At 46.0% G+C, this 22,138-nt stretch overlaps 1 protein-coding gene across 1 annotated transcript in view; it reads left to right on the forward strand.

Moving 5' to 3' along the window:
- Positions 1 to 22,138, forward strand: part of SAMD11 (sterile alpha motif domain containing 11) — a 125,612-nt gene that overhangs the window by 23,715 nt on the left and 79,759 nt on the right. The window contains exon 3 of the mRNA XM_075721583.1: positions 14,615 to 14,793. Coding sequence (XP_075577698.1) covers positions 14,615 to 14,793 — 179 coding nt within the window. The remainder of the gene's footprint in view (positions 1 to 14,614; positions 14,794 to 22,138) is intronic.

Raw genomic sequence — 22,138 nt, forward strand, 5'->3', positions numbered from 1 at the left:
GTAAATAGTAAGTCGGGACCTTAAACTTGCTCTCCAGCACCTCTGACAGCAAAGTATACCCAAGTACGTTTATTCAAGAAGGAAGAGTGCCACCTATTGAGTCACAAATTTCCCCTCCTTCAGAAGGCTGAGTATCCCAGGTACAGTAGTATCCCATCCAGGTACTTTCCAAGCACGGCTCAGCATCATTCACTTGATGGGAAGGAGCCACAGCCTGGGGTGGTATACTCATGCAAGAGAGAGCAAAAGAGTACGCACTGAAAACTGCGTGGTTTGTAATTTAGATTTTTACAGATGTGCTGTGTTTTAAAGCGGTGAATGTCAGTTGCAAAAGTTACCATCAGCAAGCTTCCAAATACAGACCCTTTTCTGGAGCAAGTTCTTTATTTAAAAAACTGAAGAAAACCTACAAGACTTACAAATAGTTATGGGTGAGTTATGTTAACATGGCTTTATGTACATTAGACTGTTTGATGATTTGGTGGCTTTGGGTGAAATAAGCTACTAGACTTGCTTCAGAATAAGCGTTGGATGTGTGAGCAGGTTTGTTTCTTCATGTGACTGTCTTGAAGTCTCTGTCCATGGTTGAAGTGTTGCTGGAAGCCACGTAAGACCACGCTGTCTCTGTCAGCAGCTTAGCAGCAGACTTTGTTTCCCACCTCAGGGAAATGCTTAAATGCCTAGGAAGGGAGATACCTGTTTCCAGACAAAATGTTTCACCTTTAAAAACATGCCCCTCCCTCTGTCCCCCAGTTTTGTTCCAATTAATTTTGGTTCTAGTTTTCACTTCCATGAGAGATGAAGTTTTTTTTTACCTGCTCAGAAAACTCTTTCCTTTTTTTTTTCCCCCTCCAGCTTCTTGTTTTTTATCCCTTTGATGAATTATTTACCTCTCTTGGGTTTTGGGTTTTTTTATATTCTCTTTGTGTTTATCTTCAAAACATACAACTCCCAACACTCCCTACTTCCATTCAGTACTCATCGGAAAGCCACTGTATTTATTTCTCAGCGTTGTATTTATATATACTGACGTATTGTAAATCATGCAGTGTCATCTTGTGTTGCTCCTAATGTGCTGAGCCAACTAGTTGCATATTTCTGTGAACAGTTTTGGTTTCTCCTTTGGTTTTGTTAGTACACACAGTCTAAGTGGAACCCGTGGATCTAGGTGCTGCCCAGTCACAGTGAATTCTGAGCCCTACCGCGAGTGCTTGCAGAACACGTGTATGAGGCAGTCGGGCAGACTGCTTGAGTTCAGGATAAAGAGACAGGCATAGCATCTTACACCCAGTTCTTTACAGACTGCAAGCAGCGGTATCAGGTCTTCCTTCAGTTTCTCACAAGTAAATCTCAGCTGGGTTTCCTTTTCAGGGGTGCGCTGGTTACTGAGTGGTGGAAGCACCAGATTTGGAGACCGGACTGTTCTCTTCCAGTCTTGGGTCCTCTACTATTTTACTGTGTGATGATGAGCAAGTTGTCCCACCGTACTTTCCCTTGGTCTCACTTGCCTAGAAGATGATACAAAAGCACTTGATAGCAAGAACTGCGTGCCCTTTTTGCAAAAGCTGCAGGCCTTGAAGTGAAAGGCTATGGACAATTGCAAAGTGCTGTTACTGATATGCCAGAGTTGGCCTTTAATGACTGCGCATCCTATCTGTTGAGTGAGAAGAATGGGTTTCACATTGTGATTCCAGGGACTGCACCTTGTGAAGCTGATAATCGGTTCCTTTTTCTTGTCCTTGTCAGAGCTGTTGCGATGCCCACAGCAAGTCATCTGTCTGACACCTCGGTTTTTTATACAAAGCACCAGAGCTAGGAATTTCACTGTACTGTCTCTGGATTAGGTTCCCTAATCCTGGCACAGTTAATCAGCACATGTAATCTGGTTTCTGAGTAGGAGTGGGGTATGAGAGCAACTTGATCTCATAGCACGGACTTCCCTGTTGAGGTGGACTTTGGGATGTGCTCTGGTGACTGCCGTACAGCAGTTACTGTGAAACCCATAAAAGTGCACCGCGGAGTGAAACATCTGCACGCTATGCCCGTAGGTTGTGGGAGATGCGGCTTTGCCCTGACCAGCTGACGTTAAGGACGAGTGTCATCCTCAGTCCTGACGTACCTCTTGCTGGTGCTCTCAGCCATGCAGCATTTTGATGGACTGAGAGCATGTCAGTCCTTAGCAGAGCCAAGAAGAAGGGAGGGATTCCCCTGAGTCAAAGAAGCTAAGCAGGAATTTGGCATGCTTTTAGCCTCATGCCTGATACTCTCAGACTCTCTTTCCTTTCATTAATTCCACTCTGCGCTGCAGCTGAAGAGCACGTATTAAAACTCTAAGGAGGCATGTCTAGTAGTTGTTCAAAATCAGTTAATTTTTTATTGGATTTGAAGTCAGACTTCATGGGCCAAACCCACCCCTAGAGGACTGGGGATGGGGAATTGCAGGCAGTCGGGACTTATTCCGGGTAATTGACTTTCTCTTCTGTGTCCACCCTCACTCTCAGATTCACCTAAGAAACCTCCCCATCTTTGCTTCTCTGCAGTGCTAAGGCTGAGAGGCCTTTGTCCCTAGCAGCCTCAGCCATCAAGATGTATTAAATTAAACATACGCACACATCACAGCCCTGAGGCTATTAACCCCCCATGCGCACAAATAATCCGTTGTGGTCTAAGTAGAATAACTTATGTTTGGACCCTGATCTAGTCCAATTCATTTCCACACCTGCGGGAGTGACCTTCAAAACTTGCTCGAGGCTCTGGCTCAAAAGTCGTTTTCTCATTAGTGGAAATGAAATGTGTTGTGGAGCTATTGCTCTGTCTCTGCATCTCTGGGGAGACGAGTGCAGAACAACACTTCCAGTCGTGCCCACAAATCATGCCAGGCCACCTCACTCCCAGCTGGTTTTCTAGAAACCCTTCTTCCCTGACGACTCCTCCCTTTCCCTCCACAATAACGTAATTAAGATTAAAGAAAGTCCTTGCAGTGTGTCCCCAAAGGTTGCAATGAGCAGGGGCTGCTGTTTCAGATGCTGTGGGCATCTGAAGATGCCCGGACAGAGAAGGCACCTGCGGCAGCTCGCAGCCTCCCGCCATCACTGCCCGCGACGGTCCGCTCTGCCCTGTCCCCATGATCACTTCATCTGCTTTTGCTTGGCCTTGCGGCTGGCCGGTCCCAGGACTGAATCTCTTTTAAAACAATACAATTTATTCCCATAGTAAACATGCTGTGGAATTGCTCGGTCTGGTACCAGTGTTTACTTCCAGCTGTTATCTCTGTTGTAGTACTATTAGAGCGTAAGGGGGAAAAAAAACCCCAAACCCTCCTATTGTGCTTCGAGTCCTTGCCATCCATCAACCAGGGGTCACAGTAACTGCAGATCATATGCTCGGGTCTCAAAAACTGCAGGAAATCAGTCTTTGTTACATGGAAAATAAAGCAGTCTATGGGGAAAATAACCATAAATGTTCATTATTTGTACAGGAAAATCAATTTGTAGGCCAATTGACCAAATAAAGTAATACAATTTGCTGGGAAATCCCCCAGGTGTGGCAGGCAAATCATGAAGTGGAAATGGAAGCAGCGGTTTTCATAGGTAGTCTGTGGTGGTTTGGGGGTGGGAGGGATGTGGGAAAGGGAGACAAGGCTTAAGAAAATGAATAAAACTACAGAAAAGGGTACCTTTAGCAGTGCAGCCAGTTGAAGGAAAGGTGCCGGTGAAAGGAGGAGAAGAGGAAATGGTGTTTTTCTTGTTTCTATATCGCAGAGGGTGGTGGAAAGATGTAACAGTGCCACCATACAGCGTGTGATAGCAAGGAAGGTGCTCCCTTGAAGGGCTGACAAACCGAGAAGCGGAGCCCTGCGGTACGGCTGGAAGCAGGGTGCTGTAGCACAGGAGCAGGGCAGCGACAGACCCACGGCCCTTCTGGTTCTCCCTCATTTTGTCATCTACCCAGCAAATCCTGGGCAAGTCATTTCCATTGTGCAGGCTACGTGTGCGGACTAAAATCAGATAATCGCCCTCAAATGACTTTAAGGTGCTTCTGTGAGTCTCATGTCAGTAGTAAATACCATTTGTAGCCTTAGAGCAGAACTGATTGTTTCTGAACAATGACACCCACGTCTAGTGATGGTGGACAGCTCTTTGCCCCAGGTGCCTGTTGACACTGGCCAAGTTAAAAAAGCTGAGGATCCATTTGTCAGTCAGTCTCTTCCAATTATCTGAAGCAGATCCTTTGTGCTCCCTAAAGTGGCGGCTGTGTGTCTGTGCACATATGAAGGCAATGGGATTGGGAGGGAGAGAGAGGGACGTCTTCTCCAGCTGTTTTTTAATTAAAAAGATGCATTTATGACCATAGCACTAGAAGGCATTGCTAAGGTATTGTAACCCAGTTCCTGTGGTACTTGAAAAGGGTCCACAGAGCTTCTTTTCCACACTGGATGTGAATATATTGTCCCTTTGGCTTTGGAAGCACAACAGGCTGCCCCTGGCTCTGCTGCGGCCTCTCTGTATAGCTTAGTTCATGGGCTTACGTATCTTCACCGCTCCTTGGACCGCTGTGAAACGGTTCTACTGCTCCTCACCGGCCTCCCCGATGTGTTAAAAGCCCTTAAATAACAAAAGCTTATAAAACACGTGCTTTCCAAATGAAAAGTATTGTATAATGGCAGTATCGCTGCAGCAGATGACAGGCTTATTGGCTCAGCCTTCACTTGCTTTTGGCTTTCTGTGATAGGGAAGGGGCTCCAGGGAGGCTACGGCCTCAGTCTTGTGCATGAAGCAGGTGTCAGAGCTTTTGATTTGTAAAAAAGGGTCCTTTCAAAGCCTCGAGTGGCACTGCGGAATGGCGTTTAGACAAACTCTGCCGGTCATGCCACATGTGTGAATGAACTGCACCTTGCTCTGCTTTGTTTTGGTATTGATAGTTTAAGAGTATGATGTCTACTTAAACAGCTGACATTTTGTTTGCAAAAGTGGAAGCAATGCCCTAATTAGTATTTGTAGTTTTCTTGTTTGCTTTGGATTTTCAAAGTTTGCTTGGCTGTCGGGAGGGTTGAGTCATTCCAAGGAAACTTTGTGGGCAGACATGGCTGTTGCTCACTCTGTAAGTGGCAGCTCTCTCCTCACATTTTTCTGATCTGCTCTCCAGTGCTGGGATCAGACTTGAAACACTACAGTATGTGGATCTTCTTATGTCTTTAGCAGCGTGAACGATCTCTGCGCAGGTGTTAACTGAAGGCTTGAGCTCAAGGTTCTTGAAGAGGCATGTCTACCATCCAGGGAGGATGGTGCTGCGCTGCTGGGTGGTCCTGTCATGGAGACAGATGTGGCTGATTTTTGGCACCAGCCTCCCTGGGGAATACTAGGATGTAATGCAAAGCTGTGGTTACTCTGTCTCCGCTGTTTCTCTGCTCTCGTCGGTTTGGTTGCTTCAGTTTTGAGGGAAACTGCTGGGAAATAATTTTTTATTAAGTTAAGAAAAATTGCCCTCTGGTTAGTTTCCATCTCGTTCCGCCCATGAGAAGAGTGGTCCAGCTGTGGGGATGGGCAGGAGGCTTTTCTTGGATCAGTCTAACACCAGGGTGTTTGAGATATGGCTGGGGTCAGGGACTGGCAGTCTGGGAGTTCCACTGGTGTCCATAGGAGCTTATGTTTTCAAAGCCACCAGTGGTCATGGAACACTTAAAAAGCCCAGCTTTTAGGATGGCGTTGGACGGGATTTTTCCAAAGGAACCAGCTGTAGCTCTCAATAACTACAGCAGCAGGAAAATCTTCCATATGGACAACTAAAGGAAAAGAGGAACTGACTTTCAACAAATCCAGGTCTGTCTGTCCCATTAAATGAAGATAATAATTATCAAACTTTTTAAAACATGCTGAACTGTTTAGATAAAGCCTGTTTTGGTTTCTAATACAGCAACAACGTGCATTTTGGGAGGAACTGTTTAACGTTTCTGTTTGATCTCTGTGAAAGGTGCTCTTTATGACAGTGAAGACTTACAAAAAAGTTAAAAAAAGCTCAGAACAGAACTTGAGGCAGAAATTTCGCTCTACCCAATGAAAAGCTACAGTGGCTGGTCCTCATTCTTGCAGTACGTGAACAAAGCCTGGGTCTGTCTCCTTTTGGTTGAACAGGCTGTAAGCTGTGCTTGGAAATCTCAAGGATCTTGAAATGCTTCAAGCGTGTGTCTCCAGAGCAGAACAAAGGTATAAACCCCAGTCAAATTCCTCTTGATGAAATATTTCAGACTTGCTGGGAAAGGCTGTGTTCTCTTGGACCTGATGTAATGAAACTTTGGAGTGAAACATTAATACCTGGGGGAATGACGGACAGTTATTTTGTTCTCTTGTCTTTCTGTTTACTCGAAAGGTAAGGCAGTGAGGTGCACGAAAAGAAGGGAAAATGTCTGAAAGCATCTGTGTTCTTTTCCTCCTTGTCTCTTCACCAGAGAGGAGGAGCAGGAAAGGAAATAAAAAGAGAAAAATATGTAAGTTTTGCTTTTATTTAGGAGATGGCATCAGTGTACCACATCCTCAGCTGGTGTAAGTTGACTTTTACTCTATTAATACTGACTTACATTGCCTGAGGACTTGGCTTCACATCTCTGCTTCCTTCTTTGCAACCTCAGACTGAAATGGACAAAGTTATTTGATGTGGAACAGACATAGAAAACAAAGACTAGGCCACTTTTCAGACTTCTTCCAAAGAGTTTTTGAAAACAGGTAGCTCGAAAGGACTGATAGATGTTCTATCTTAGAGTTACCTCCTTTCAAAGACTGGAAATTCCAGTTGGCTTTTCCAGAAAAGCAGAGCTCTCACTCTATTAACAAATTATCCTTTAGGCTTTATAACTCACTCGGAGGTAATAAATGGGAAATGTTCCCTTCTGTTCACAGATCTTGTTCATCTGTTTCTTTAGGGCTTCAGAAAATAATGCTGTTAATATTGATGGGAAGAGCTGCGGCTTCCCTTCTGTGTAACTTTCTTTTGGTTTAAAACATATATATTTTGTCCAATTATAGTAGTACCTACAGCCCTGTTTCTGTGCACAGCCTCAGACTCAACACGTCATTCTCTGCTCCAAAGAGCTTACAATATAAACAGTATAGAGGAACAGGTACAGAGGAGAGGAAGTGTTACTAATGGCGTTTTATAGCAGGGAGACTGAGCACAACGGGGTCAAGTGAGTTGCCTAGGATCACACAGGGAAATTGTGGTTAAGAGCAATGTTCTTCCTTGATGTACTTTCCCTCTCTCTCTCTCAAGAGAAAATACCCTAAAAATGGGCCTGGACTGTCTGTACTGGAATCGATAGCTTCTGTATAAACCAGTTGATGACAGCTCCAAACTGTTAATGAGGAGTCATCAAGCGTAGACCTAGAGAGCCTGCTGGGCTCCAGTTATTCCCAGAATCTGGTGTCCCCCTGGCTACAGCTCTTGGACCTGTCTGGCTATGCCGAATTGCATCCTCAGCTTGCCTCTAGTCATTGCCAGGAACTGCAAACCACCTTCATGAGAGTCGGACGAAAAATGCAACCCGGTCCCCAAACCCTGGAAGAGCCTTTGTGGTCCGTACTGCCTTAATTTTTTGCTTGACCATTGCTGTCCGTTCCCTTCTGCTCCCTCTGTACTTCGGGCCATCCCTCCTGTGCTGGAACAGCTTCCAGTGTAACATTGGTGTCACTGGAAAGAGATGATAAATAATAAACCTATTAGTGGTCAGGTTAAAGGGCTGGACTGCAGCTGACAGGGAGGCAGAAAAATAGATGCAGCGGAAGGCTGCCGACTGTTGTTTTATTCATTTGTTCATTACTGAACACTGGAGCAGGAGGTGAGAGGAGAGGCTGGACAGCTTCTGCTGTCCGTGACCTCGGTTTTGACGGAGAAGCTGGTAAGCGCAGGGCAGCAGAACCGTGCCCGTACCGGATTTGCTACCGAAACAGTCGGCCTGGTAGCACGTTGGCTTAGAACGCCTAATGAGGGCCCAGGGGAGAGTGGGGGATTATCCTGGGAGGCCACTGACCCTTTCCTAGGTGTTTACACTAACCACAGCTGAAGGCAAATGCAATCTCTGACAGTTACCCCACAGGGGGATGTGTGGGCTCCGTTGCTGTGTAATTTCCCTAATTAAAGACATTTGACTAGGTTTATTATTTGAAAAAAGTAAAAGACAAATATTCCAGGCTGTCAGAACCTCCCCCTTTCCTTTTCCCTATCTTTATTATCAATAAAAAGAGAGAGAAAATGCTGTCTGGACTTGAGGATTTCCTTCACATATGGAAAAGATTTAGCATTCTTCAGCTCCCAGCATTGGCAGTGCACAAACCTCCCCTCTTACCTCCCCCCAGCATTCCCTGTCTGCTCCCTGTATTTCCCAGATCTATGTATACAGAAAGAATGCATGTGCTGTTGCTTCTGCAGGGATTTTTTTTAGCCGATAGAAATTACTTTTGAGAGTTGAATCACAGGCACGTGAATCATCTTGCAAACAGCTTTGGTACTTTTATCAGTGTGCAAACTCTTTTGTGCATTTGCAATTCTGTGCTTTTTTTCTGGTTCTGATTTGGATGCTGAAGAAGCGGTGTCCGTAGGGACTGCACCTGCTCATCTTCTTGGGTCAATTCCCAATGGGATCAGATGTCCAGAGTTTGGCTGGCAGTTAATGCAGACTGGCAAAAGCTTTGCTTTCATGTGCTTTTTTTTTTTTTTTTTCCCATGGAGCTCTTTGCCTTGCAGCTCTCCTAGCAGAGGCCTTTCCATTGCTGGGATCAATTAAATGCTCACCAGGGACTCTCTCTGCGAGGAATCTTTCCTTTTCTGGCTGACTTTGAATGTCACACCAGGGCGTTCAGCTGTTTTGACCTTGTTGCAGTAGGTCCCAGGGCAGGAAACCTTTCCTAACCCTCCCTTCCTGTCTCTCCCCCAAGTCCTATGCTCTCTGCCCATCATTCCATCTGCAAGCTCTCCCAGGGTTCTTATGCAACAGTTTGGTTTTTGGTATTCTTGGCTGGGAGAACATGGCTCCAGGGGAGAGCTATGAGGGGGTTGGATGGGTGGGGGGAGAAAGATTTTATTTTGTAACTCTACTGACCTTGCTTAGCCACACAGAGCGGAATTTTCCCTCGCTCTCTGGAAGGGAAGAAATATCACCACTGTTTTCTTTTCCATCTTTCGGATAGTCCCTTGCTTTCATGACAGAACGATTGGGCTTCCAGGCTTCTCCACTCAGGTAACCTACCACTCTTCCCAAATTGTTGGGTTTTTTTTAACTTGTAGTTGCATCTCTAGACTTGGGTAATCGGTAACTTTAAATTGTGTGTTGGTACCCATCTGATTTTTCCTGGGGAAAGGAAATATGCCTGCCTGTGATTTTTAAAAACAAAGCAACCCCCCACCCAGACAATACTTTGAGAGGCAATGAAAGCAATTAATGGTGTCAAAAGACCCTAGGAGGGTGAAGTGGTGAGTGACTGAGGGCTGGACTGACGCAGGAACGGCTGGGTGGGTAGCTGAATGTGTCTGGGGAATAGAGGGTTATTGACTCAAACTCCAGCTGTGTTTCGTTAGCTGGTATCATAACCCACAAAATTAATCTTTAACAATGTATAAAGGGAAGGGAGTCCTAATACACGAGGCAGTTCTGCAGTGCCCTCAACACTCACCCTTGCAAAAGCTTCGGAGAATTGCAGAAATGTTTTACTTTCTAGTTACGCTAATTAAAGAGAGCATAGGTGATACCCTGTTCTCCACCCCCACCCCCCATCCAAGGGGCGGGGGAAATCCTTGCGTTATGAAAGGAAGGTGCAAGCTCTGAAGAGGTTTCTTCTAAGCTGAGTCAGTGTTTGTCCCGAAAGCAAACAGCTTTGACTCCTCTCAGGCACCGAAGAGGTTGTTGGAGGGTTGGTGGCAGGGTAGGGGAGAGCACCTGTGCGGTAACTCGGCAGCAGCGTTTTGGCTGGCCGGCCGGCTGTATTTCACCCACAGATGTATGTGCTGAGACCAGGTCCTCAGTGGGGATCCTGTGATCCCCCTGCTCTCAGGGGTATAATCTGTTCCCTATACCACCTTCTGTCTGCACTCCCTGGGGCAGGGAGCTGGCAGGCAGGCAACCTGGCTTTGCTGGACTGAGCTGTAAGACATATTTACCACTACGTATGCTTCATCTTTTTGCTGGGGGTACTGCACCTGTGCTAACAGCTGCAGGCTCTGCAGCTATAGAAAATGCTCCTTCTGACCCGTTGGCCAAAACAGTCCTACTGATTTAAGCAAGCCAGCTGGCAAAGCACACCTTCCCCCTTTTCTTCGTGTGTGTAAAAATGGAGTTATTTAACAGGGGGGAGCTAGGGTCCCGAGGTGCCTGGCTCTCTGGCAGTAGGTGGCTGTTGACTGGGTTGTTTTCCCGAGCATCTGACATGGCAATGAATATCAACGAATTGGGAGGCAGTTTTCTTTTTAAAATATTCAAACCTTCTTAGAGGGTTCATGGTTCAACGTCAGCATCCCATTAATATATGAGATCACCCTATAATGACACTGTTACGCAAATACAAGCTTTTTTAATGTGAGATTATGAGGCTTACATCAAATATCTATAAATCCTAATGCACCTCCCCATATATAGCAATGCCACTGCAGTATCTGGGTGTATTCTTGCACATAACACTGCTCTGCTAAGTGCGTACTTTACTACCTGCCACTGCGTGCCAAGTGATAGTTGATAACCCTGAAACTGAGTAACTGTAGGTATCTCAATATACTGCTCTGCTCTGTAGGTACGCTCCTGTCCTGTAAGCTGTCTGTACAACTGGCAAAGGACTTTAGCAAAAGCCAGAGGCATAGGAATGATTCCTTGGATGGAATGCATCTCACAAATGAGTGGTTTTTATTTGCAGCTTGGACCAGTGCCCTTTCAAGTCAATGGAAAGACAATTGATTGTAGCAGGTTCTGGACCAGGCTTCTGGCTACCTTTGTGCTTAATTTAAAAGTAATGTGTATCTACTGGTGAATGCCTTTAAACAGATTAAGAAAGTGCAATTGATTCAAAACTGACTATAGATGAACATAAAAGGCAAAATGGATTGGCTCAGTCTATTTTAATTTTCTGGGAATGGAGAAATGCAATAAATAAATAAATAAAATGCCCCAAACCTAATGGTAAAAATACAAAGTACAAAGTAAACGCAACTTTAAAAAAAATGCATTGCTAGTGCTGGAATGCAGGTGTTTGCACAAGGGCGCTGGAACCACTGTGGCCCTGGTTCCGACGTTGTCCGTGTCTGGCGCCTGGTCAGAACAAAAGTAGCGCAGGTCATCTGGGACAGATTGCTGCAGACGCAGATTCTCTTTTCCATTCATGTTCATTCGTTTGTCTTTTAAGGGAAGCAGCTCCCTGTGTGTTAGGAACACTCTATATCTATAGATATAGCTAGCTATATAGATACGTATATACATATTTGTATATTACATATATAGGCGCATATATATATATGTGTGTGTGACTATATAGAGGTGTATATATACATGCAGCAGCTTTAGGTGTAAGGGTACAATTTAGAGAAAGGCAAAGAATAAGCGTTCTGAGGAGCAGGGGAAAGGGGGAACCTGTGTTCCTGGTGTGGTGGGCCGTTTCTCTAGGTTTAGTGCCTCCCTTTTTGCTGCACTCTCACTCTTGTTAGGGCTGATGAGTCCCTGGGCAGTCACTGAGACCTGGTAACTGCTCGAAGGTACCATAATGGCCATAAAATGATTTTTAGTATCTGATCAGTGCCGTTCTCTTTAGCCTGTGAAGTCACAGCAGAGAGTGAATTGCAATTATTTGGAAGCGGAAATTTGCACACCCTCCCTCCCCTCCCCCTTTAATTGTTATGATAAATTGCAACTTCAGAAAAATATATAAAGCTTTGGCATGATAAAGCTCATGTTGATATCAAGTCCTAGCTTTTCAGCATGGCAGAAATCGGGTGCAAATACTGCCCTCTTTGCTTTTCCTTTCCTTCCCCTCGCTTTTCCCTTTCTCTCCTCTTCTCCCTGCTGTCCTTTTGACACTGCGCAAGCTAGAGTTACTAAGATGGCTTTAGACAGAGGGTCAGCTCTGTGCGCATTCTCTGTATGCACTGGAGCAGAAAGGGGGCAGGGGTGGAAATGCACCTGGCATGTGAAAAGTATTTAAGGGTAGGAGACGCACAATTTATATCGCGTGTTCCTCCAGGGAACAGACGGTGAGAAACCCCTTTGCAGGGGGGGCCATGTGAGTGGATCTCTGCTGCTGCGTAGGGGAGCCCACAGGGGTGAGGGAAGGCATTTGCTGTTGGTCACAGAGATGGAGTTGGCCCCTCACACCACAGGAATTCACCTTGTGCAGGTGGGTCTCTGAGAGTGCCCAGCAGTGTTCACAGTAGGGATGTTCTCTTGTGTCTGACTCTGGGCATTTGGACTCACCACAGAGCCTGCTGCAGCTTGATCCACGTTTTGTACTTGGGATGCTCAGAGATGTAGGAGCATTCACCTTGTTGCTGTCCAAGGGTGCATTTTTCTTCTTCAAGTCTCTCTCAAGAAGAAAGTGCATGTCGTTTTCCTTGTATACGCGCATTTTCCTATTTTTAAGCCAATTTGGCCCGCTGCTCTTCTCTCCCTTGGGTGTCAGCTGTTCACAGACAGCTGTGTTCTTGGCTTGGAAGTGCATCAGAATGGGAAAGCTAATGTGCCTCCTTGGGGTGATGCCTTCCAGATGGATTTAGCTAATTATCACAACGATTAGGGCTCCCCTTAATGACCACAACTGGAATTTATTGACAGAGGTAAACAAGAAGTTTTTGTTTTGTATTTGTGGAAAGTTCTTAATTTGGTTAATTAAAAAAACATGGGCTCTTCTCTCACTTAGTCTTGCTCCGTTCTCCCCTGCAGAGAGCCTGACTGGCTTTCCCAGGATGTTTTCATTTTGCCAGCTTTATTTGGAAAGTTGGAGTTGATGTTCCAGAGAAACTGTTACTAGTTAAATGTTACTCTGCACATATTCGACCTGTTTCACACACCTTTCTTCCTTTTGTTCCAGTCCTTGCTAAAAACGTGTTTCTTTTCTGTGAGTTGTCCTGTTGAAGGAAGTATGCCTACATATCTGCACAAAGAATGTGCATGAAACTGTGCTTCCCTTTCCCTCGCTGTGGTTCCCTTCCCAAATTCATGATTTTGTTAAAATTGTAAATTCTGTGGGGCAGGGACATTACAGTCTCCCTGGGTTTCCAATGTACATCTTCCACGCAAGTGCTCGTATTATGGCTCTCTGTCTTGGTCAACCACAGATTGAGCTAAGCACCCCAGTGCTACGGACATGTTCTATCACAGCGAGAGCTGAAAACCCAGCACACTCTAGTTGAGGTTGCACTAGGCTCATATCTTCTTGTGGATCAGGCACAAAGGGTGCAGGGACAGAGTAATCTATAACACATTCTCACTGCTTGCAGAAGGTAGGAGGTTGGGGCCAGGGTCACGTTGTGCTAGGTTCTGTACACAAATACGCAGTGAAAAAGCAGCTTTTGCCTCCTGGGAATTTTCCTCCTGTTTATTTGGGTCTTGTCAGAAGTGAATTGTTGAGGGAAGTACACTGCCAGGACCACCTAGGGAAAGTCTGCACAAGGCAAGACCTGCTAGATTCATCTGAACATGCAAATGAACAGTGAAAAGTAGCCTCAGTAATTCAAGGTGAAATTGATGCGGACTGTTCGCTGGTGTGAGAGTCAAACCTGCTGCTGGCTGGCATAGGCAGTTTTCCCTTTGCAGTCAAAAGTGTTCTGGATTATCTGGATCACGTCTTCCCTGGGCTACTGGCAAAGATTTAATTTAACCTATTCTGCTATGTTAATGTGCAACATTTGGTAGGAAATATTCTGGAGACAGAGATTGGTGCCTAAAAAGGGAAAGGCTGAGAGACGTGGGGTTGTTCAGCCTGGAGAAGAGAAGGCTCTGGGGACACCTTATCACAGCCTTTCGATACTTAAAGGGGTCTTATAAGAAAGATGGGGACAGACTTTTTATTAGGGCCTGGTGCAATGGGACAAGGGGTAATGGTTTTAAACTAGATATAAGGAAGATTTTATGATGAGCATGGTGAAACACTGGAACAGGTTGTCCCGAGAGGTAGTGGAGGCCCCATCCCTGGAAACATTCAAGGTCAGGCTGGACGGGGCTTTGAACAACCTGATCTGGTTAAAGATGTCCCAGCTCATTGCAGGAGGATTGGACTAGACGACCTGTAAAGGTCCCTTCCAACCCAAACCATTCTATGATTCTAATTCTGCTGCCATCTTTCTTTCCTGGTAGCGTGGATGAGACGCAAGCTAGGAATGAAGAAGTGGGGAGAGGCTGGAAGTGTGTGACTTGAATATTAGAACTGGAATAACTAGATATAGATACGCCTCTGCTGAAAAGTCTTTTGCAAAGCGAACATAGCCTTTGCCCACCCAACATACCGGTCTGAAACCTGCAATGACTAACAGCATTGCCTTCGCAGGGCAGCCATCTGAGAGGAGCTGCGTGGTTCTGGGTTGCCTAACCGAATTCTTGTTTTCTTCTCTTTTCCTCCTGCCCTTTCCCATTCCAACTAATTCCATCCTGTGCCAGAACCGGGGTCGCCTGGCAGAGAAGAGGACGATCCCCTTACCTCCAACCAGGATCCCGAAGAAAGAGCTGACCTCAATTTTCTCGCATAGCGACGACAGTGAAGAGAGCGATAAGAGCAATGGTCAACACCCTGAAGTAAAGCAGGAGGAGGATCTCCATATCAGTATCATGAAAAGAAGGTACTTTCCTGCCAGCGAGTGCTGCATTGCAAAAGCAAAGACAGAGAAAACTGGACAGCAGGTGACCAGCCTTGGTGGGCTAATACTGCCCAGGCTGCCCAATGGAGTCACGTCCAGGGCCTGAAATGAAAGTGCAGATGTTGCATTATAGCTCAAAAAGAGTCGTCGGGTCCTCTTTTCTACTTACTTACTCCTGAATAGGGCTCTATGGGGCCTTGTGTTTGCACGAAAGGCATCTGTATTTGCAGACTGCAAATTGTACTTCACCCTCTGTCCAGCATTCTGTATCTTTGTGCCTGGTGAGGCCAACAAATTGCATGACCAAGAAATCATCTGTGGGCCTTTTACGTAGCTGTCTGAAAACACACAGATGTGTATGGGTCCAAAGTTCTGCCTTTTGCTTTCAGTTGTCCCCAAATTCTGATGTAATATAAACTGGATAACTTAATGCTGGGGAACAAAGTTTGGGAAGGAGGTAGCAGCGATGGTGGTTGTTATATGTTCTTGATTACAAGTGTCAAAGAGCACAGCTGTGTCTCACTGATCCCGAGTGCCTCTGTAGTCTAAAAGTGGAAGTAATGGAGTTGCAGTAGGCAAAGAGTCACTCAGATACTGGGACTTACCTCAGTACTTAGATATTTTGATCGTGTCTTTTTCAGTACAATATACATTCATCCTGGAATCATGCAGGGTTAAAGGAAGAGGAGAAGGGATTGTCTGGAGTTACATTCTGGTAACTGTCACTTGGGCTCGGCTCTTGTGTATAGTCTCAGTGCCCATAATATTCAGCTGTAAAATTTTGGGTTCTCTCACCCCCCTGAAAAAATATGATGTTTAGACGACCTGTAACTACAGGAAAATAAATACCTTAAGGCACCGTGTCTCAGCCTCCCATGCATATCATTGCAACTCATCTTGATTGTCATCTTCCTCTGATGCATAAAATCATTCAGATTCTAAGACAAGCCCTATAAAAACAGAGGAGTGGAAACCGAAGGCATGTAATTGCTTTTCTTATGTTTTATGTGTTTCTTGCTCCCGAGTAGATAAGCTGTTTCCCCCCCTTGCCTTCCAGCAGATGCTGGTACATTCAGCAACTGAGAGCTTGAAAGTAGGGAGACAAAACAGCAACCAGCTCTTCTCATAAAACCTGCCTGTAATTAAAGTCTGGGTTTATCATTGCAGCTGTCCAACAGCCACGTTGAAGGGTTAGCGCTTGGAAATGAAAAGGTGTTTGGGGGATGCATGTGCACTGTGCATGCGCACAGGAGCCGCAGAGGAGAGGGAACGCTCTTAATCAGTTTTGGTAAACTGCCCTTCTTCTCCTGCCCCCTTTAATTATGCTTTTAATTCTGCAAAATTACAGTGCTAGATTGTCTCATTAGGAGGGAGAACAACATGATAACTATATAATTGATATGCTGGGCCCCCCAAATATAAAGTGCTCTTATCTTAAATCTTTAATTACTGTAATTGCTTTGCCTTGTTTATTAGGAAATGAAGAAAAAATACTTAATAGTTATTAGCCAGAGGTCCCCCAGCTTACCATTTCTGTGCTCTTTAGTACTTTTCAATCAGTTTGTCTGAAGTTCTAACTTGTCTTGATTCCTTAGAGGAGTGCATGATTCTTACCGGGTAGGCTAGACTCTCATTGCTTTTGTGCAGTTGTTCTCCTTTTGATTTTCCTGGAAGCTCTGATACAGTGTGTGTGGGAAAGCTATAATAGCCAGGGCAAACAGGGGCCGGGCGGCACTCTTGGTGAGTGCAGGCATAACAGGAAAAAAGAGCACATAATTCAGTGCTTGGTGCCCAGGCAGGGAACATCTACTGCTCAAATCCCTCAGCACTTCCAAGCATTTTGTCCCTTGCAAATGGGTCCCCCAGCGCTCCTGTCCCAAAGAGGGGGAGGACTGGCCATTTCCACCTGCTCAAGAGCAATGAACGGGAAGCGTCCTGACCGCAGTCTTGCACAGCCCTGCCGCAGGGAGCCGGCTCTGGCTGTTCCCAGGGCCATTCGCAGCCCAGGGACGGGTGGAAGGTGTGGTGGGGCTGGCTCCAGAGACAACAGCAGCATCGTGAAGGCTAGACAGCTCGCAGACGTGACAGCTGGGGCCCGGCAGAGACAGTGCCCCATCTGCTTTCTGGTTTTAATTCACCTGTTGTATCCTCCCCGATTGGTGATGGATTGGGCTGAGGTTTTATTGTCTCCCACTGAGAGGAAGAAATAGGTTAAACTGTGATAGTAGGAAAACAAGGTCAGGGCCTGAGCAAACCCGTGTTTTCTGTTTGTACCCCTGGATGGCCCTCATGCACACCTGCATGCGCTTACATTTTAAACACTTGCATTATTGCTTTGAGCATTGTTGCCTTTCCTTTTTTCTCCTGTTCCCAGTTTCCTTTATATTGACTGTTTCCTTCCCTTGTTGGCGCAAGGGAGTGCTTACTGCTACTTTGAAGTCTGGGCATTGGTGAAGAAAAGACTCTAGGGATTAGAATAGTAGTTGGAAGCTTAGTTTCTTGGCTAGTCCCTCACCCTAGCCTTCGACAGTGATTTCCTCTGTGATCTTAGGCAATTGCCCATGGTGATGGCCTTCAGAGGAGGTCTGAGGCAGAGAAAACCTGCCTCGTGATGTTCTTGCAGTCCTAGAAAGGAGCAGAGACCTGTAACTACCACTGAAGTTAGTGCATTTCAGTGCATGCCAACTTACTTCACAACCAAGTCCTTGCAAAACTGTGTCGCTTTGCTGTCTTGCACGTAGGTAATTAAGGAAACCAAGCCTCACACTGAAGTGAGCTTGGCTCATCTGCTTTGAAATCCAGGTGACCCAAGCTTAAAGGTGAATGTTTTCATCTTGTAGTGAGACCCTTTGAGTCCTCTTTAGCCTGCTTTGCAGGGTGTGCTAAGTAGCCTTTGTGTTATGCCTCCTGTCTGGAAGACAGTGGCTTAAAATCTTGTCTCATTTAACCAGAGGCATCTGCTGAGCTTGATACCGTAGCTTGATACCCAGACTGTAAGCACTCTGCTCTGAAGATTACTGGGACAGCATTGCAGAGGAAAATCCTTTTTCTTTCGATCGGATTTCAGGTTCCTGAAAATCTTGCTCTTTTACAACATTGCTTACATGCAACAGTTGCATTGCCTTAATTACTGTGGTTTGGTTAAGTTGTACTGACTCCTGGTGAGAATGCTTGTCTGGCTATGAAAACAGTTTTTCCTATTTGGGGAAAAGAATGATATCAGTATAAGGCATTTCTATACCGATGCACCTATGACACCTGTACGGTTATTTTAGTCATGATAATACTGGCATAGCTGAACTGATACAAGAACTGTGTAGAGCAGACTTCAGTTAGACACTCTGGCTTCATGAAGCCTTTTTCCTTTCTCGCAGACTATTAACTAAGCTGCCTCTCCCCAGCAAGCTAAACTAAAAGTTACGCCACTCTGCCTTTTTGTTATCGCTCTCTGGTTTATCCTAGACACAAAATAAGCAATGCAGAGGACGTTTGAGACTTCAAATTCCGTTGCTCTGCAATAGTTTGGGGAGCATTAACTTTCTTACACTCATTGGGAGATTCCAGCCGACATCGATAAATGCATTACCTCAGGAACAGCTTGTGAGCTTTTTCACCCTGAGGTTCAAACTGGCTTTAAGGATCTCCATTATGTTATCCCAAGAATCTCCAAACAGAGGAAAGCCACTGTAGCCAGAGAGTAAGTTTCAGCCTTAACAGTAAGATCCTCACATGCTGTTGGATTTAAGCCCAGCATTGTCTTGTGGGCGTATGAATTTAATTTCTAATTTAAAGACTGGCCTGTTTTGTTAGTATGGGAGGAGAGGGAAAGAGAAGAGGAGAAGTTTGATGATAGCATCTGAGATTTAACAGGGTAGTTTGGGAACTGCTCACACGCAGCTTTGTCTAAGTCCCCAGCAAAATGTGATGGCATGGCTAATAATAAGAGGCAGTAATACTTAAGCACCTGTTTAAAACAGTGCAAGTTTTTGACCTGACCTGTCTCTGAAGGAACCCTTGTGGGATATCAGTAAACACGTACACTGGACTGAGTAATGGATGGGCAGGATAGGTGCAAACGGACATGTATGGCAAAAATGCCTTTGAAATTCTTTTAATAAAAAAAGAGGATTGGGAGCAAAAGTAGGAGCAGATTGTACAATGAGAGCACGCAACGGGCTGGGTTCCTTGCCAAATATTGCTCTGAAATAAAAGCCATTTTGAGGAGAAATAACAAAAGTTGTCCTGTAACAGGGCGTCTGTGCACTGAGAAGCAGATTTCTGGAGAACCTCATACTGCCCTGAAGTCCTTCCTCCTTTTTTTATGTCACTGCCCCCCACACCCCCGAATCTTCTCTGGCTGTGCCAGCAGTATGACCCTGGTGTCTAGCACCTGGCATGGGATTAGTGTTATTTCAAACCAGAGGAGAGCATTTGAAATGAAGGTGCTTATTCAAGGAATGGTGGAACACTGTCTCCTGGCCCCTATTCCCACATGAACATAGAGTCCAGACAGGGGCAAATTGCTCTCCCCTGTCCCCAAGCAGCTCTCACCTCGCAGACCAGCTTTACAGCATTCTCCTCACTCAGCGTCCATTTTCTAATAGTGAAATTACTGACCTCTGCTAAGCCTTAATGGCTAGCGGCTGTCAGCCTTTCCACTGCCTGCCTTTCTAAGTGGAAAGCTATTTCTTATATCCCATAAGGCTGCTGCTCTTTGACTCCCTAATTGATTGAAGATCAAACCCAAGCACCCCCCCATTATATTTGTCACATGCACCTGCTTGTAATTCAGAGCCATGAGGTCCCGATGCCTTCTCAGCTGACGTGCAATGTACACAACGCTGCCTTTGCCTTCCTTCTCTTGCTTGGCCTCTTCCTGCAGTGCTACCAAACGGTACACCCTGGTGCTGCCGGGGGCCGAGAGCTGTGTGACGTCCCCCTCCCTGTGGAGCTCAGTTTCGGGGCAGGCTGTGCCACACAATGCTGCTTTTTACCTGCTGCCAAAGCCGGAGCGTGTCTGGGGTCTGGGCTGAGCTGACAAGGCTCTTCCAGGCAGCATACAACCGAAGAGAGACTAGAGACACGACAGAGCAGGGCTCTGGGCTCCAGCCCTGAATCAGGCTCTTAGGTTCGATTCGATAGCCCTTCTTCTAATTGCCGTGACTCAAGAGAGGGAAGGAGGCAGGGCCCCTCATGCGGCTGGAGACATATTTTGCTGCTTTATGACACTTTTCTTTCATAGCTTCCACTGGTTATTTTCTGTCAGTCCCTTCATCCTTCGTCTGCAACCCTTTATTTTCTCTTCTCCTTTCTCTCCTCCCTCCTTCCCCCTTTTTCTCTGAACCGTGCACCACTTAATAACCGTCACCATATTCAATAAATATATTAAAGATCCCTCTGGGAAGCAAAGGCTGGACTTGGTCCAGAACGCCAGGAAGCATGTCGTTGACCTAATGAGGACATATATTTGAAGGGGAGGGAGAGGCGGGGAGAGAGAGCGAGAGAGCGAGAAAATGACTACTTACTTCTCAGGGGTGCTGCAGGATAAAATATAAAAAACAGCAAGAAATCCCTTCTTGCCCAGGGAGGAGATATGAGACCAGAAAGAAAGGTGAAGTGTGAGAATAAAAGCAAATGAAATCTTGACCCGCAAGTGCTCTTGGCTGCTCTCTGTATTTCCTTGTATCTGACCCTTGCAACATCAATTCCATGGTGGAGAATAACCCAGATGCCCCAAGTCCAAGTCTCAGCCCTGCTGTAATCTTTAGGCCATTCTTCCAGCCGTCGTGTATGAGTTTTCCTGGTGGAGCCTACCCCTCTTCATTGCCTGCACAAGCTTCTTAGTGTTGGCTGCTTGAGAATAGCGTGACCTGGATATAGGGAGACTGTGGAAGCTGAGATGGTGATGCATGCCATGGAGTAGGGAGGAGAGAGGAGCTAGCTCTGACCAACCAAGCAGCCTGCATCATGGCACCTGCAAATGGCTCTTCCCAAGCTGCTTACCTGCAGCGTTGTGATTTGCGTTGCATAGGCGCTCTGTGTTTCTTGTGTACCAAGATGGTGGCACGTGGGGCCTGACCCAGGGCGCGCTGAATTCCCGGTGACCGTGGTGGTGTTGGGCTGTGAGAGTTGAACAGAAGTCCTTAATTCACCCGTTTGCCAACACTGTCCCTTCAGTGCCCTCTTCTAAACCAGAGGATGTGGGGAAACCTTGTCAATGTTTTTGTCCTCTCTGTGGCCTCGCCTGTGCTAGAAAATTGAAAGGTACGGACAAACTCCATCCAAAGGAAGCATTGGTCTTTTAATTAAATGGGAGTAGAAAAGGACAGTTGTGGGTAAGAGATGGGGCTGTGATGGGTTCTCCTTCTGGGAGTAATGACCTGTTCCTGGAGCTGGATGCTGCCCAGTATTCTGCACACTTACATGGCGTGTGTATTGGTTTCTGCAGCGTGCACCTGGGACAGCGGAGCGAGCCAAAGGGAGCAGCAGAAAGCAAGCTGGCCACGGTGCAGCAGCTCAGCTGCAGAATGACGCTGTTACTGCCCCTGGAGAGACGAGATGTTACGGGGATGCCCGACTCGCTCTGTTGGCCTCTTCCACGGTTGCCACTCTGCTGTTGAAAGCTTGCAGGGACCGCTAGCGTAAAAAACAAACAACAGGGAAGGGGAAAAACAACTTTAAAATTAAAAACTATCCCAGCTGCTCTCCATTATTTTGCCAGCTCTGTCGCTTTCTTTTCTGGGCTGGATTCTCATTCCAGTATAGGCTCCAGAGATGCCTTCAATAGCCTCAGCCCTTCCTGTTAATTTTTTTTGGGTTCACATACACAATTCATATCATCATCATCATCATCATCATCATCATCATCATTATTATTATTATTATTATTATTATTATCATCATCATCATCATCATCATTATTATTATTATAATATTATCATTGACATCAGCAATTTCATTCTTTGCACAAACCAAACCCTGCCGTTCTAGTCCCTCCTTGCTGAGGTGCCTGATGCAGCGGTTTGTGAATTGCCCCAGCTTGCGTAGCCCTCAGAGTGCCCGCCCCACTTACAGAGCTGTGCAGGGAACCTGTCTCTTCCTGTTGCTGTGGGGCCCGTCTGGTCATTTGTACTGAACACTTTCTAACTGATCGCGCTGTGTCCGAGACCTTGGGTGGGTGAGGAGGTGGGAGGGACAGTAGCAGCTTGTAGCACCTTTGCTTGCCTGGCTATGGTTTTTAGTTTTCCGCCTCCTTTTCTGTTATTAATTTGTAAGGGACTGGCTCCTGCTCACCACTCTTTATACAACACAAGGTCGGGCTTGTGTA

The sequence above is a fragment of the Pelecanus crispus genome, chromosome 15 (genome assembly GCF_030463565.1).
Source record: "Pelecanus crispus isolate bPelCri1 chromosome 15, bPelCri1.pri, whole genome shotgun sequence".
Classification (NCBI taxonomy): Eukaryota; Metazoa; Chordata; class Aves; order Pelecaniformes; family Pelecanidae; genus Pelecanus; species Pelecanus crispus.